We start from the raw sequence: 16,921 nt of genomic DNA on the forward strand, positions 1-16,921 counted from the left end.
AATTAGTGTCTAAGCCAGGGGTCGGCAACCTTTACCATTCAAAGAGCCATTTTGCCCCATTTTTCACCAAATAAAATGTGTCTGGAGCCACAAAAGCTATTTGATATCACAGTTTATAAAGTTTTGTACATAGTTATATTATAGATACAAAAACTATAGTTTGTTGTATTTGTGAAATTATAGAACAAGGATAAAGACAATTCCAGACATTTTATTGCTAATTTACCTGTTTTGGATTTATCCATTGATAGTGTAGCCGAGGCTTAATGTTGCGCCAATACTTTATGATAATAATAAAATAATAAACACGGGGCTCCGTAATCTGCGCCAAGACGGCAGCAACTTTATTCACTTTTCCCACACTTCACCAGAACCTCTTTTTCTCTTTCTGTCTCATCCTCCACAATAAAAGCACCAAACACAGACACAGGAACACTGCTTCCTAGAGAGCTCTTAACGTGCTCAACATAATATCTTACAATAGTTTACCGAGGGCGGAGGTCTGCAAATCATAATTAGCCACCTGCAGGGAAAGGCGCACATTTTAGTTGACAAACTATTAAAACATTTTTTATTTTGGCCGCGTGTCCAGCGACGTTATCAGCCCTACGGACGTCTGAAGTCACGGTTAGCGGCTTTGAGGAGGACGGACACAAAACAGAGGACTTTTCTTTTCTTATTATTGTTTCTCAACTATTGTGAAGTCCAAACATATAAACTGTAAAGGAACTAAACATTGATTGCTCTCCAGAACGACAGAGACTTCAGTCACCAGCAGAGCAAAGTATCAAGCACGACCTTTCATTCTTAAAGACTACTTTATTACTCTGTCGTATTTTTTAAATAAATAAACCAATCTACTTCCTGTTTACATCGGCACCATCATGCCCAGCTAGTGTACGTGAATAGTCATGTTATATTTGTTTTCAGGCGTGTTAGTCTGGACGGAGGTCATCTCGAAAACGATGCTGAAACGCCGTGTGGATCGTTTTCGATTTAAAACTCCAAACTCCACTCCAGTAGTAGTGTGGATGTAGCCTCAGGGAGCCGCGGGTTGCCGACCCCTGGACTCTAAGAGGTGCTTTTGATTTTAACCGGTGGCCAAAGTTGCATACAACTTTGATTTTCCTCCGTTTTTGTCTTTGGGAACTCACAATTATCCAGTAATGCTTAAATGCATTTGTTAATTAACTGAACAACATGATGGGTGAACCAAGTTAATACTCAGACTGTTAATGTTAAGCACACGTTTCTCTTGAAAACGATTGAATGCAAACATTTCGGTGGCACAGTGTTGATAAATGAGGGCCAAGGACTCTATCAGTGCTGTAATTATTTAAGTCAAAAATGAAAGGTCTGCTCTCAAACATAATGTCAAACTAAGTCATACACACAGCACAGAACGAATATGGGTTACAGAAATACATTACAGAAACGTATGTATAGGCACCGCTCCAACCAACACATCTTGTCAGGGGCTCTGTTCCTGTTGGCCAAACTGGTTTCTGAGTTGCACTGGACCAGTACTGAAGGCGGTCTTAGGTCTCTGCACTGGCCCATTATTTGTTAAGTCTGTGTTGGAGACTGTTGGCATCATCTTTACCTTTTGGGTAAAAACGCATCAAATACCTGATCACTGCAGCTGACCCGTCCCGTCCCATCAGCCCCTGGAGGAACAGTCACACATGCCCTGGCACAGACACTGGCAGAACCCGTAGACCAGGCAAACTGTCAGGCTCGATGGCACCAAGCTAACACATACAATGCCCAGTGTCACTCTCTGGATCACCAACAAGTAGATTCCTAGAGGCAGTGAGCCAAAGTATAAGAAACCCAGCAGCCAGACCAGGATGCGCGGGACGTGATTACAGAACTTAGACAGGGCGTCCTGATCAACCGGCCCATTGGAGCCTATCGATACAGAGTCCAGGCTCTGCTCGGCGTAGACGTCAGAGCTGCCGTTTCGGCTCGGGGAGTGCTGTAAGTCCCCCTGCACTTCCATTATAGTGATAACCAGGCAGTTGGAGGAGTCGTGAGACGGGCTGGAGGAGGAGAAACTGGTTGGAGTCAGGACCACCTCCCTGTTGTGGTCGGAGCTCCAGGATTTGTCCCGCATTGCCAAGTGGGACATGATGATAGCATCGTCAGGTAGGGCTGACACATCGTACTCTGTGACCTCAGTCTGGTGTCGGCAAAAGGGGCAGGAGATGAAGCCCGTCCCGTCAGCGATGTCCAAAATCTTAATGAGGCAGCGGACGCAGACCCGGTGCAGGCAGTCCAGGATCTTAGGCTTGCGGTTGTGGGCATTGTAGCGTTGGTAACAGATTTTACACTCTAGTTCCTCTGGTGGAGGACAGTCCTTCTCTTCTAACTCAGCCTGAGCACAGCTCATCTTCAAGTCATGTTCTGGGGAAGGCGAGAGAAATATAGAGGCAGAGACACATTAAGAAAAAGTGAGTGAGAAGGAAAACGGTATATAGTCCAGCATTACATGTGACTTTAAGTAGGACGGAAATTGCATTGGAACAAGTTGTTTCTAGCTACTGTGATCTGCTGTATCTCTACAGGGAAAGGTCAGGGTCTGCCTTGTTCTCTGGCTGCTTGTGTTCTCTGTACGTGCTGGTGATGAATGATTTATGGTTTGGGAGTTGGATCGGGGTGTGATCCCAGAGCCCTTTGTGACATAGCAATAGCCAGGAATGCTATTGATTTTTGGGGAGAGCTGGGAGGGATAGCTGCTCCTTCAACATTTCCTGTTGGCTCAGTCGTTTTGTGTAGAATGCAATGTTGTTGCAGATATTTATTAAAATGACCAGTCCCTGAATCGAAGCTTTTGGATTGTTGTCCCTTGGATGATAAAAAGCCCTTTTTAGGTTTCTGTTTGATCTGTTAGTATACGCAACTTAAGAGCAATGACATTTCTTTATTAAAAGCCAATCACTCCTCTTTTGTTAAAACTGACCAATGAGTGCTTTAGTTAGCATTAATCCATGCCTGTTGAATTTAGTTATTGATCAAAAAAAACCTACAGATGATGGGTGGCAATTGTTGAGTGAAAAAAAAAATGCAACTTAAAAACCATCGTTTTCCTAAGAGGACTCAGTGATGTCACCCAAGCCTATACCAACCAATTTGCTGTGTTTGTGTAGATATTTGCAAATACTTGAAGAGTCTTCACAGAGGAAATTAGATAAGAGAATTTTTACAAAGTAAAAAAAATATATAGTGGAATAATTGATCAGATATTACAGATTTCACCCCAAAAAGATTAGGGCTGACGCGAGACAACTCCAATGAGCAGTTTCCTCCATGGAGAAATGGCAAGAAACTTTCAGTCATCATTAATAAGGTCAAATAGCTGCAAGCATGAATCCATCGATACCTAGCATGAATAGGAACGAGGTTAAGGAGGACAACACAAACCAACGACCAATCATTCTTTAGTGAAGCCATGCCGTGGATTCCCTATAATGCTGTGAAAATAGGTGGGATCACACATAAGGGACGGAACGCTTACGCAGCAGATCTGTAGTCTTCAAATCAACATTACACATCCGCAGGTCAACTTGGAAAATATTAATCAGGAGACTGAATGAGAGACACTCTCCGCTCCAGCAAGGGACGTAAATCCGCAATGCACTGTGCTACATTCTGTATTTAATATTTAAAAAAAACTATATCATTCATCTCATTAAGTAAGTTACAAAATTACTTTTTTTTAAATATGAGAACAATCTTATACAATCTTATATACACCTTACTATACATCATATAATTGTATGCTTTGTGGTTTATACGTAGATCTATTCAAACTGAATGAGGAATGAATCTTTACAATGAACTGAATACATTTTAATGCTCTCTTCTCTTGAAATAGCCCGAAGCAAAAGATTTTATACAGGTAGACAAATACAGTAGTTTATTTTTTTAACCCACTAATTTTCATGGTGTGCATGCTGTCGCCTATCCCCCAGACGTGACAATCAGCAAGGACGGGGGCGCAGCAGAGGCTGAAACAGGCTTTCCAGTCTTTGTCCAGATCCAGGTTTTTTTTTCAAATTATTTATGATTCAGTAAAGGTAAAAAAAAAAAAAGGTTAAGTAAAAACAAACGAGCGTGCTTCCGTGAGCTACAGCTGCAGTTACCTCATTCTTGTGACATCTTACTTTACTCACTTCACCTCGTCATTAGAAGGCCCCCCCCCCTCCCATCAGGAAATATGCTATATAAAGAAAAGTCAGTCATTCATTCATTCATGACCATGAAATATAGATTGAATAGGTGGGTGTTGCCTTTGGAGTTGCCCAGCAGGCCTCTCTGTGACTTGCTGACTGTTAAATATTTCAGCCTGCAGTCTGTTGCGTTAAAAAGCCTTCTGAAACATGTCAGAAAGAACGAGCTGCATCAATCCCAGGAGCAGATTTTTTCCAAGTTTTCCGCAGACCTCCTAGACAGATAAATGCAGTAATTAAAGGACACTACACTGGGATCATGCCAGAGGAAATCCAGCTCCTTGTCATGCAAAATGAACTTAAACATAAAGGTTAAAATTGTTTGTAAAGCTATTTTGTGGAGTTTAACCAGAAATAATTGTGTGTTCTCAAACACTAGCAATGTCTTTCTTATCTCATAAAACGTTTTTATGCATCAGCTTATTTTCTTTTATTGGTTCATTGCTACCTTTTAATGGCACATGACTGCTACTAGCTGTCAATATGCATTACCGCTCTGCAGTTGCCAGAAATGTATATCGCAGTTTCCAGGAGAGCCACACCTCTGTTTATCCGTTTCACACCACTAGCACAACTGTGTACACATCAATCAAACCTGTGCATGTCACACGCTCAATCATTTGTTCTATGCCAGGTGCCAGCCATTCATCAATTCATTTTTAAAAGCCAATTTAGAAGAGAGGACAGTCTGCAGTGAAGTGGAGACAGGAAACAAAGGGAGAGGTGGGTGGGACGAGCAACGAACGTCCGCAGCTGGAATTGAGTCGGGGATGTTGAGATTCTGTGTCATGCGCTGCAACCATTTGGTTGTAGAGGTTTTAATTACCTTTAAATTGAATACTTCCAAAAATTGTAATTTGCTTTTGTTGGTAGGCACTGCGTTTTGAGTTGAATAATTACATTGCCGAGTATACCATTTCGAGGTTCAACACACGTTTCCACTGGGCTGCTCCCGTTTAAAAGACTACCGTGGTTTTCCATTCTTTTTATGCTGCCAGATCCTCCATTTCTCAACCTTGAAATTGTTTTCAGCTCGGCGTTGAAAGGTATATGAACACCAGCCGCATCATACCCATGAGAAATCTCATAGCCCCACAGAAAAGAAAACTTAATTCAGAGCAGTGTAGCCTATAGGAAACAGACTGGGGCAAAACACACACATTGCATCTTTGAGATTGCTCATAGTTCTCTGAAGGGCACTTTGAAGGCTTGAATTTGGGATTACTGCTCGCTGCCAATTAGGGAACTGCAGCTGACCAATGGAGTGATAGTTGTGTTTGGTTAATTAGCATCAGTTGGACCAGTTGCTCTATGCATGTCCATCTCCCCCTCCATTGTGGTACTACTGCATAATTGTTTGTTTCCACATTAAATCAAATGCTAATTACACACATGCAGTAAGAACGAGACGTGCATTCCAAGAAGAACGACAGCATCAGTCGCTTCAGCAAGTTCCCCAAAACGACACAAGTTTAGAACAAGCAACAAAGCCCTCTAGCCACCATATACACTGTCTGTTTTCCATTTCCAACTGTTTTCTGGTAACCCTGTTACCTAACCGTACCAATGTGGACAACAAAGGCACTCGTTTTGCCCCAAACCACCATATCTCCCTTACCTTGACTAAGTGCTTATTTTTACCCAAATCCAATCTTTCCCTAAACCTTAATCATAGCTTTTTCACATCGTAAAACAGATTTATTTGTCAACAGTGATTTGTAACTGTTTCAATGGGCGCTGACAAATCATGCTCTCCTGGCAATTTGGGCATCAGATGACAACATGTGTTGTTCTCAAGGATAATTAAAAACAATGCATTTTGTTTAAATTTGGAGGAATTGTTGGTTAGAACATTAATTAACAAATGAACCACTCTTTGTCTACTAGTCACAGCGGTGTTATAAACTCCACATTGAGAGTGAAGAAAGATTGGACAACAGCTTCCTAGTCTTGTCGGGTTCTGACTGACTGATCGGTTAACTGTTTGGTTGACTGACTTATTGACAGATTGACTGACTGATTAGTTGGTCTCCACGGTAAATATATTTCATTTGAAAGGTGAAACATTGATTTGAAAAAAGGGTTGTAGCTCCACTATGGACTGGAGAAGGAATAACATGGGGAGGAGGTGGACTGAAGCTCACATTTGACATTTAGGATCTGATTGGAGGAGAGTTGAGGGAGTTTTGATGCGTGAATAGATGAATTGTGTTCTTGTTCTCCGAAGTAATTAGATCCTGTTACATCTTACTTTGGCACACATATGGGTTATTTCATTGCTCTCTGGAAAACACTGGAGAATTTACTCTTATTATATTGTAATTTCAGTAACCTGTTCTGTAGATGGCAGGGTTAGCTGGGTGTGGTTAGGGAGAATACTCTCTACCTAGCGAGTGTGGTTTAAAGTGCCCTTGAGCTTCACTAAACATCTCAAATCTTGCATCTATAGGATTTGCATTATGTGCACAAATCTGAAAGCTGAGTTTGGCTGCTATCTAAGTGCTTATTGCACATGAACCGTTTCACCATTAAACAACAATAAGAATTTTGATCAATTAATGCTAGTTAAACAGTAAAAAAATATTATTCTTTTTTTTTAATAAAAGCTGAGCAAAACTCAGAGGAGCGGCTTGTCCCCAAAATGAGAATAGGCTGAGGAGCCTGGGCCGAAGTTGTCGCTAACTTCAGGGTTAAACCCCTTCACTTTAATCAGAAGGTAGTAAGCAAGACATGGGAACTTGGCTCGGTTCTTGAGGAGAAAGAAAATCTGTTAGTTAGTAGTTGACTGTAAATTTAGATTGTATGGACCCGGTAGTAGAGGTGGAATTCTGCCCCCAACTTCTTTAGAGCGTGTGGCAAGGCATTCAAAATGTTTCACCTTTTTTATACAGTCTGAAAGCGGTTGTGAATAAGAGATTGTAGTAGTACCTGAAAGATACATCTCACATGTCTCTCCCTTATTTGGAGCACACTGAGTGAACAGGCAAAGTGTGATTCAACATCAGCTGATTATACAATTACATATGACATTATAGCCTTTGTGAAGCCAAAAAATAGTTTGTAGCCTACAATTGTGCATTGGAATGCAGCTACCTTGGGATTCATCAGTAGTGTCATTGCCATCTAAATCCCAATTGAGCATCTGTTAGACCAGTTGCTCTATGCATGTCCATCTCCCCCTCCATTGTGGTACTACTGCATACTTGTTTGTTTCCACATTAAATCAAATGCTAATTACACACATGCGGTAAGAACGAGACGTGCATTCCAAGAAGAACGACAGCATCAGTCGCTTCAGCATGTGCCCCAAAACGACACAAGTTTAGAACAAGCTATAAAGCCCTCTAGCTGCCATATTGATAATGAGGAGAGCAAATGTTTTTATAGAGCAAAAAGTCAGTGTAGAGAGGAGGTCAGGTTGGCTGGATGGGTCAACAAAGCACCATGCTTTAACATAGGAGACCACTGTCTGTTTTCCATTTCCAACTGTTTTCTGGTAACCGCGTTGCCTAACCTTAATGTGGACAACAAAGGCACTCGTTTTGCCCCAAACCACCATATCTCCCTTACCGTGACTAAGTGCTTATTTTTACCCGAATCCAATCTTTCCCTAAACCTTAATCATAGCTTTGTCACATCGTAAAACAGATTTATTTGTCAACAGTGATTTGTAACTGTTTCAATGGGCGCTGACAAATCATGCTCTCCTGGCAATTCGGGCATCAGATGACAACATGTGTTGTTCTCAAGGATAATTACAAACAATGCATTTTGCCATTACATTTGGAGGACTTGTTGGTTAGAACATTATGTACCTTTGAATCCCTACCAGCTCCGTTAAAGCTGTTTTGTAGCTGACCCTGAGCGCTCATAGGAAGCTGAACCAGAGGTGAATTTAAAACACGGGGAGATCAATGAGTATCACTTTGACTTATTCTACAAACCACTACCAACGACAAGTCGATATTTGTAGGAAGCAAAAAGTGCTTTGATCTTGCATAATGGAAAAGACTTTGATCACCATGATGAAAGCAAAGCCTGAGCTGGGTTATCACAGAAGTTTAGCACAACATTGAGCTCCAGGCGCTCTGTTGCATCTGCACCTTTACAGACAGAATTATCAATCAATATTCTGCATGGATCCTGGCAAGACAGATTCGATGGAACACTCTGTTTACTGCATTTATAGCAAATGACAAGAGGGACATGGTAGATTCTACAAGAAAAGCCTGCAAGTACTTCTTGGTAGCTCAGTGGGTTTAGATTTACAGTCTTGCCATTTGAAAGCTTTTAAAGTCTTCATGCGATTAACAGCAAAACAATTAAGGATCTACCTCCGACGGCATTTGGACTCACAGACTTACAGCAGGAATCCCACAACACATACCACACAAAGAAGCCCCTAATGCACCCACCATTTCTAAACTCCTAGCTGGCTGCACATTTGTGTGTGTGTGTGTGTGTGTGTGTGTGTGTCTGTGGCTCTGTTTGCACTGTATATGGCAGGCAAGATTGGACACATATCCTCCCCATCCCATATGTTGTCTTCTCCCCTGCCTCCTCCTCTCTACTCCTTCTTTCAGTGGGGAATTTTGATGATAGCTTCGACCTTTGCTGTCAGAATATTTGCGTGGTGAGGCTCCTCTCAATCATACGATTGATCCAGAAGATTATGTTCATGCTGCTTTTGGCAGATCTTTCAGCCTGGTTCACGACAAATAGGTGTAAACACAGAACAGTCTTTTGGTAAACTTCTCTCATTAAAAAAACGACAAACATTAAATCGAAACATTTCAAAATACACTTCTTAGCTAACTGTACTGTCTAGGCCTTTTACTGCAATTATTTTTCTGAACCTCAGATTTTTATATATATTTGATTGCAGATAACACCCCCACTCCAAATGTTTCACATTAAAGATAATTGGCCTTATAAGCCAAACCAGAGATGAAATCTTAAAAACATATTGCTCTGATAATTTAAAATCCAGTGAAACCTCTGTCTTAGTGAGCTAAAATGGGATTTCTTTGTTTTGTTCCAGAAGTTGACAAAAGTGGATTTGGAAGTTTGATCTGCTTTAGCTGGAATGATACTCCTGCAAAGACACGTGATGAATACAATCAACTGTCATATTTATTTTATATGGTAAGATGTAGAACCTACAGACCAACCCGGCTTCACAGGAACAGTGTTGTACCTTAATTTCATTGTATTCTTTCTTGATCTCCAGGTGACGTGGTGGTCCACTTTTACACCGTGATCTGTAGCTTTAGCTTCTATCTTTATCTAAAAATAATGGTCAATTGTGGCCTGTACTCCGCATTCTGCACATTGACCTGTGAAACCTTAGACCTGCTCTCATTTAGACTGATATTTAGACATTTTTCCCCAGTCCTCAGCGGTAACAAGGACAAATGTGTGGACCTCAAACGATGCATTTGACACTTACAATGTTCTGTCAAAGTGTATTTCGTCATAAGCAGCAATTACTGTATGTCTGGGGATGTGGCTCAGTTCTGGAAGCTCCTCGCCATAAAATGCGGCAGGAGTGTGTAAGGGAGAAAACTGAGCACTAACGGAACAGAATATGCTGCAACAACAAGAGAGTTGCTGTATCGTTCACATAAGATAGCACCAACAGGATGTGAGTGCAGGGATTGAATCACAAGCATAGATATGTTTTGCAGTTTGCATTTGCTAATCCTCCGGGCTTAATGACCAGAACTAAATGTGACATTGGCAGATGTTTGTTACAGACCTGAGAAAGGAAAGCTTTCACAGTTCTTTACTAAGGGAGGTGCATTTGTGCGTGTGTGTGTGTATGTGTGTGCTGTGAACCTTTTTAACCCCGGCAGATAACGAGGCTTACTTATCTTACTTCTGTCATTACACCAACCCCATGCTGTAGTTATATCCTTTGCCATCGCAAGCCAACCTCCTCACACCGGTGGACCATACTACAAGAGCTTCACTTCACAGCAAAGGTCAGAGATTTTTAAACAAAAGGGCATGACAGCAGAGTCTTGTGAGAGCTGACAAATCAGATCTTCCTTGACATTGAGACATTTAATGCTGTACATCAGTAGCTTGAAGAAGAAATGTAATCATTTCTAACCTTTACTGAACCAAGAGAAGAAACCTGGCCTACCTGCTTCACACTCAGGAAGATTTATATGTTCACATTGTGTAGCTGCACAGAATCACACAGGATTCTCCTGTTGGCCACTGGGAGATGCACAGTACATTTTTAGTTTTAGCCACTGTTTATCCACTGGGAGCCAACCAATACAACCACAGTGTTTTTTTCTGTTGGCCCCTGAGAGCTTAGAAGTCTTACATTCTCTACCACTGGAATCTGTCCAGTAAACAACCAGTACAGTAGAAAACTATTGCCTCTTTTCCACTGCAGGGTTCAGCTCAACTAAAATCGTGTTTGGTACCAGGTCCTTGTCTATTTTGCGTTCCACTGCTGATAGTACCCCCTCATTGTAAATGCCGTGCTATCATCTTTAACGCATAACTTTCACTTTTGTCAACTGTTCAACATAGTCTAGGTCGACGTATTGTACAGTGTAGTTTGCAGGATACCATTTTTTTTAATCTGGGTCGAGTGAATACAAAAAATGATATTGACTGTAGCTTGGCTATTCAAAAGCGGCGGGTTTTTGCAGGACGTCCCGTGTTGTTGGTGATGATTCCCTGACCAATCAGTGATCGGCAGTGTTTTGACTCCACCTTCTAGTACCGGCTCACATCCCTTGGAACCTTGACTGAGTTATCAAAAATCACCAGGTACTGTCCACAACCTTTGCTAATGTAAATCCCCAAAACAGCAAGTCAAGCTGAGAGCCAAGCCAAACCATGCAGTGGAAATGTGACAATATCTTTTCCTCAGCGACAACTTTCCTTTTTTTTGTCTCACTATGCTCCCATCCATTTGATCTACTTTTATTAGACGCAGTAAGATTGGGTGGAGAGTACGGTCTCATGTAGTTGAAGTCTTCCTGCCCTATTGAACTGCTTCATTACCTAATGACACAAGACGGCCAATTTAAGCAGAAAAGGTCAGTTTGTTTACTCACGCACCGATGCTTTATAGATGAGGGAATGGAGGCATTGCCGTAGGGAATTTAAACATTTTGATTTGCGAATTAATGAATCGGATAAAAGGGTATGGTGAGGTTGTGAGGCATTAATTCAAATTATGACAGGTTGACAGATAAAAGGAGAGGCGGGTGTATATACAGTAGCCTTTATCACAAGCCCAAGACTTACTCTGCATTTAGACTATGACTGTAGCAGCAGTGGTTGGCTGCAGCACAAATAGCTTTTCAGCATGAGGCAGGACATATGGCAGCTGTGATACATTGTTGGTTTCAAACAGGTGGTGGGACCCAAAGGATCAGCTTCAAATGAGTTTCCTACAGACAAACAAAAGAACCAGATGACTGGTTATTTTAGGAAATAAACGGAGCAAAGCTTGAGAGCAAGTTCAAGCGGAAAACGTCAGTGTAGTGCTAGTCACTGCAGCATGCGGTATATCAAACGCTCTCCCACAGCATCTGTAGGCTCTAAGTTGCCCCAGGGGGAAGTTATTATTGTCAGGTCTGAGTCTGGACACCATATACATATTAATCCATTTTCACATAAAAATCCATAAAACGTGAGTTGACTGAATGAAATGTACTTTCAATGATTTTGAAAGTTAGTGCTCAAATGTGCAGGGAATCATAAAGCATGCACAGGGAAAGCTAATGCTCACACACAAAATAAAATAAAATATGGCACAATTGTGACTCTCAAGGTTTCAGACTGCTATCAAATCTCAGTCCCTACTGAAAAAACCCAACTGAGCAGGTGTGTGTATGTGTGCTCAGTGAAACGTCAGTGGATAAACAATTGATATGAAGAAATCTATAAAACATGATGAAAAACATATTTAAATACATCTACAATTGCCCACTGAATTGTAGTATCAAAAATACTTTTCTGCGTTTTTTTGTATTTTTGTTGTTACTGTGTGGAGAAGGTCAGCCAGCCTCTGGGCTACAGCTAGGAGGGGGATGTATTGGTTTTTGCATTGCTCAGCTCAGCTTGTTATGAGGGCTAAATGTCACCGCTTCAGCTGGGCTGATGCTGTTGCCGTGCTGCCTCCCTGGGGGGTTGATGGAGATTCAGGGCAAGCTGTGGAGACATTTTGCTTTCCAGGTTCAAGTTCTCCAACAGAAAATACCGATTCCATTCATTAATGAGCACAACTGGGAATTTGCATAGTGGTTGGGGAGAGAGCTAGGGCCATATTCAGGGGTAAAGCTCTCAACCGGCCAGGCCAAGTGTCCATTATATGATGGGAACAGAACAGTGTTTCATATAAATATTTAGAAGGCACAAAGGGCCTTGTAGCAACCCTGCTAAGACTGGAATAAGACTGTTGAGTGCTTCTTGAACGTTTCTAGCAAAGATGTTTGATGTCGCGAGCTAACACATGTCTGCTTCTCTTTCTACGCATTAAAAATACCCTCTGTTACCTACACATCATCTGGTGACTAATTTTCCTTCAGCAAACTACAACAAATGAATACATACATGATTACATTAAAAATATGAATTATTTAATTGGCAGTTGACACATCTACACTGTGTCTTTAAACAACTTATTGCACCATCAAATGATTAACTATTTAAATTCCAGTAAAATTCCAGTTATTGGTCAATATTTTGGTTCTTTTTATCTTAAGACATATTAGCAGCCTTGTCAAAATGTCGGATGTGGTTTGATTAAGTACTATATGACTGTCTTTGGCTGTGACATGGGGCAAGGGAAAATAGTCACTGTTGCTGCCCGCTAAGCACGTCAGACTATAGCATGGTGGTGGCTGATGACATATGCTGCCACCTAATAACCACCTAGACCTTCTTCTGAGGAGGAGCGGTCACTGGTAGAAGAGAGGCGAGTGTGTCACCTCTGCAGGATTAAACGGGCAAGCTTATATTTCCTGTACTACTTCTTTAGAAGGTGAGGCTTGTGTAAAACTTTAGTTGGGCGTGCTGCATGTTGGTACTAATGCCAAGTGGCAACCTCCGAAGCTGAAAAATGAAGCCAACGGGTAAGTGCTAAAAGCTGCGGTACTTTTAATGGCCACCTGAGGCTGACTCCTCCTCTCTATAGCTAATGTTGTGTTCATGACAACTGTTCTTAAATTATATTAAGGCTTAACGTTATGCATAATTAAGGGTGTGTCAGCTTTGAGTGACAGGTGGGTGCCTGCACAGTGAGGTGTCTCCTCAGCTAATTTGAGTCACTGAGCCTAAACCATGTTTGTGGTGATCGGTGCCTTTTGGATAATTTTGTATTCAAATATCGGACAAATAACAACGCTTGTTAACGCTGTACGCTGTGCATTCTGCTGGCCATGATTTATGACCCCACGAAAACACACACACAAATACACACATGCACACCAGCCTGCACTCCACAGTGGCAAGACATCAGTAAATAAAAGGCAGGTCAGATACTTAATCAATCAGACACATTACTTGCGACACTATTGTCAGGCTGCGCTCATTCTCTGTTTGCACTTGCACATATATTACACATGTATTTATGAGCCAGGACATGCAGCAGGGCTGCCTCTAAGGAGGTCAGGTGACATAGCATAAAGAGTATCAAAGTCCCATGGATGTATGAAGAGAACTGGATACAGCTTTGGAGGCGAGGTCACGTTCATTCTTATGAAAGTTGCTCATTGTGCCAAAAAAGGTTTGACTGCTGGGTAAAAAATAACCTCTTCTGCATCCATAGGCCCATAGAGCAAGCACACCTGCAGGCTTTTAATTCCGCCTCCCAACGGCTCGCTCATCATTATGCCGAGGGAAATAACTCTGGATTCAGCTATTAATGAACCTAATGAGGACCTAATGATTTAAATAAAGGCTATTTAACTGTTTGTACTGGGAAAAAGAAGAAGAATTATCCGCTGATTTGCAGTCGTTTCTTTTTCCAATGTAAGTCTATGGGGAAAAAGTGTTTGGGCCCCATGGCATCACTTGATGGACATGGAAGATTTGATACATTGTTGGTTTCAAACAGGTGGTGGGACCCAAAGGATCAGCTTCAAATGGTGTTTCCAACAGACAAACAAAAGAACCAGATGACTGGTTATTTTAGGAAATAAACGGAGCAAAGCTTGAGAGCAAGTTCAAGCAGAAAACGTCAGTGTAGTGCTAGTCACTGCAGCATGCAGTGTATCAAACGCTCTCCAGCATCAGTAGGCTCTAGGTTGCCCAAGGGGGAAGTTATTATTGTCAGGTCCGAGTCTGGACGTCATATACATATTAATCCATTTTCCCATGAAAATCCATAAAACGTGAGTTGACTGACTGAAATGTACTTTCAATGATTTGAAAAGTCCACAAAGGGAGGGGGGGTCACGGTCAATGCATGGGTCAAACAAACACGGGACTTTCACCCAGCAGACTTCTGTTTGTGTCCCATGTGAGTCAGCGTTGACTTTTTGTTACGGAACTTTAGTAACACCACTTACATAAGTTACGTATCCAATATATTTGTTTCACGTAACAAATATTCTTATTTTAACCACTATCTTTAGTGGTTTTGGTTAAACCACCAAGTTGTTTTGTTACCAAACCAGTTTCTGCTCTGCAGGGGCTTGTGCAGGCTCACTGATAGACAGCGAGTAAAAGGTCTTCAATTGCTGGTCTGATGATGCTCTGAATATATTAATTGCTTAAAACTACTAATGCTTGATTCGTTTAACAATTGGCATTTTCAATTTGCTCACTGCCGAACAAACATTTTCACAATGTGTCCAGCCTTTCATACATGCCATGTTCCTCTGTCATGGCTCTGTTTGTATTCTGTATGTGTTGATAAGATAAGGTGGATCCCACCATTGTGTAGACTCTGATGTAGGAGGTTAGTTATTCTTTATAAAAATGGGTGACAATAATGATGATGATGAGCTGATGATTTTCTTCTTTACGGACTGTATTTCCTCGGTGGACTATTGGTTTGGAAATGATGTAATCTTTTTTTATTATTTTTTTATTAAAGCTGTACTATCCCATTTTTGCAACAGTTTCTAGCCATGTGGATGAAACAGTCACATTTGGCTACGGGAATAGAGAGACTTCAAAACTGTGAAACCTAATTGGACCCAAAGCACAAAACTCATTTTGACATGCTCTTAGCTCTCAAGTCCATCGCAGGCAATTACTTCATTTTTATTTCATGCTTTTCATCATCTCTTTGAGACTCTCTGTTCCAAAGCGAGGCTCAAACATTCATTTTTACATTAGACATTTTTACAGTAAAATAAAAAATGTGAAGGGGAAAATGTGTAGAAATGACAAAACTGTCAGCCACAAACAATGTTCAAAAATATCTAAAACTACAACCATAGACCGAATCGTAGGAAATGTGAAATGTAATTGCTTTAAAATCATTGAGGAGGTAATGAAGTTCCTAATACAATTCCAAAGGGTCTTTAACACACAACACTAATTAGAGGACAGTTGTTTAGGTGGAGAAAAGCAATTTCACTCCTTGTTTTTCATAAGCGTCATGAGGCCCTATTGTATGTGAGCCCTCTGCTCAGCGTTGTACTCATTACAATGACTCATTTTAAGCCTGTTGTTCGGAGAAATGTGATTGTCTCCTTGGTTGGCTAAGGGAAAAGCATTTGCCATCCTTCGGCACTTTTCTGAAAAAGGCTTCATAAAGAGAAGCCATGGTTGCTCTCTGTTGCCCTCTGTGTACAGTAGGCAGGAGCAGTTGGGGGTAAAATATGCTTTGTGCAAACACATTGTGTTCAGATAATTACAACTCACCAGTTCTCTGATCTTGTACCATAATTACTAAATTAAACGAAGAGATAGTATAGCTTCAGAAATCCAGCCACAGATTTAAATCGGTATCAAATCTATCACCAGTATTTAAACACCCTTTTCATTACTACTGCTGTACAAATGTCTCAGAATCAAATCTAGACAAGCAAGCTACATTATGATCCATAATCATTTAGAGTGAAATGGGGGAAAAAACAACTTGTTTGATTTACCCTTTATCAAGCAGAATAATAAAGTCCAATGCGCACACACAAATAGCAGACAAACACACACACACACAGTGTGTGTCCTAATACAGACCTTGTTTTTATCCTCACTAAATATCCAGCTGCAGAGCACAGAGCAGCAATCCACAGAATCCATCCTGTTTCTTTTTGTGCATTTGCATTTTCCTCTGCCTCTCTTGCTCTGACAGTGTTTTCTTTCGTTGTTTCTTTTTTTTTTACTTTACTTGCTCTCTTTTTGCTTTTTTTAGCCACATAATAATAAACATGTATGCCACTTGTATGAGTGTGTGTGTGTGTGTGCGCGTGTGTGTGCGTGCGTGCTGCACCTCAAACAAAACTATTATTTTCTGGACACAAAAATCCCAAACAGTTAACACCAAATGCAGTAGAAGTCCACATGCACCCACACCAGCCTCTCCAGAGAAGATCTGCAGGTTAGTGTGTGTGTCTGTGTGTGTGTGTGGTTCCTCACCTTGTCCCAATGTGTGTGACTCCCCCTCTTCCACCCCAGTTGTCTCTGATGCGCTGTCCTTCATGTAAATCCACCTCCTTCATAGCAACACTCCACATCTCATTCCTCTGTGTGTGTGTGTG

General features: G+C 41.2%; 2 protein-coding genes across 2 annotated transcripts in view; one reads left to right on the top strand and one right to left on the bottom strand.

Annotated features, from left to right (window-relative positions):
• The window catches only part of cep89 (centrosomal protein 89), a gene marked incomplete at both ends in the record, with an annotated part of 51,445 nt that overhangs the window by 25,057 nt on the left and 9,467 nt on the right, over window positions 1-16,921 (top strand). The gene's annotated exons all lie outside the window — the stretch shown is intronic.
• On the bottom strand, window positions 1,661-16,863 carry LOC306695638 (E3 ubiquitin-protein ligase RNF182; the record flags this gene model as incomplete). Its single annotated transcript, XM_079158937.1, has 2 exons — window positions 1,661-2,406; window positions 16,800-16,863. 2 exons carry the CDS (start codon window positions 16,861-16,863, stop codon window positions 1,661-1,663), a joined length of 810 nt encoding a protein of 269 aa, XP_079015063.1.

Source organism: Pholis gunnellus, assembly GCF_910591455.1.
Source record: "Pholis gunnellus genome assembly, chromosome: 1".
In the NCBI taxonomy this organism is placed as follows: Eukaryota; Metazoa; Chordata; class Actinopteri; order Perciformes; family Pholidae; genus Pholis; species Pholis gunnellus.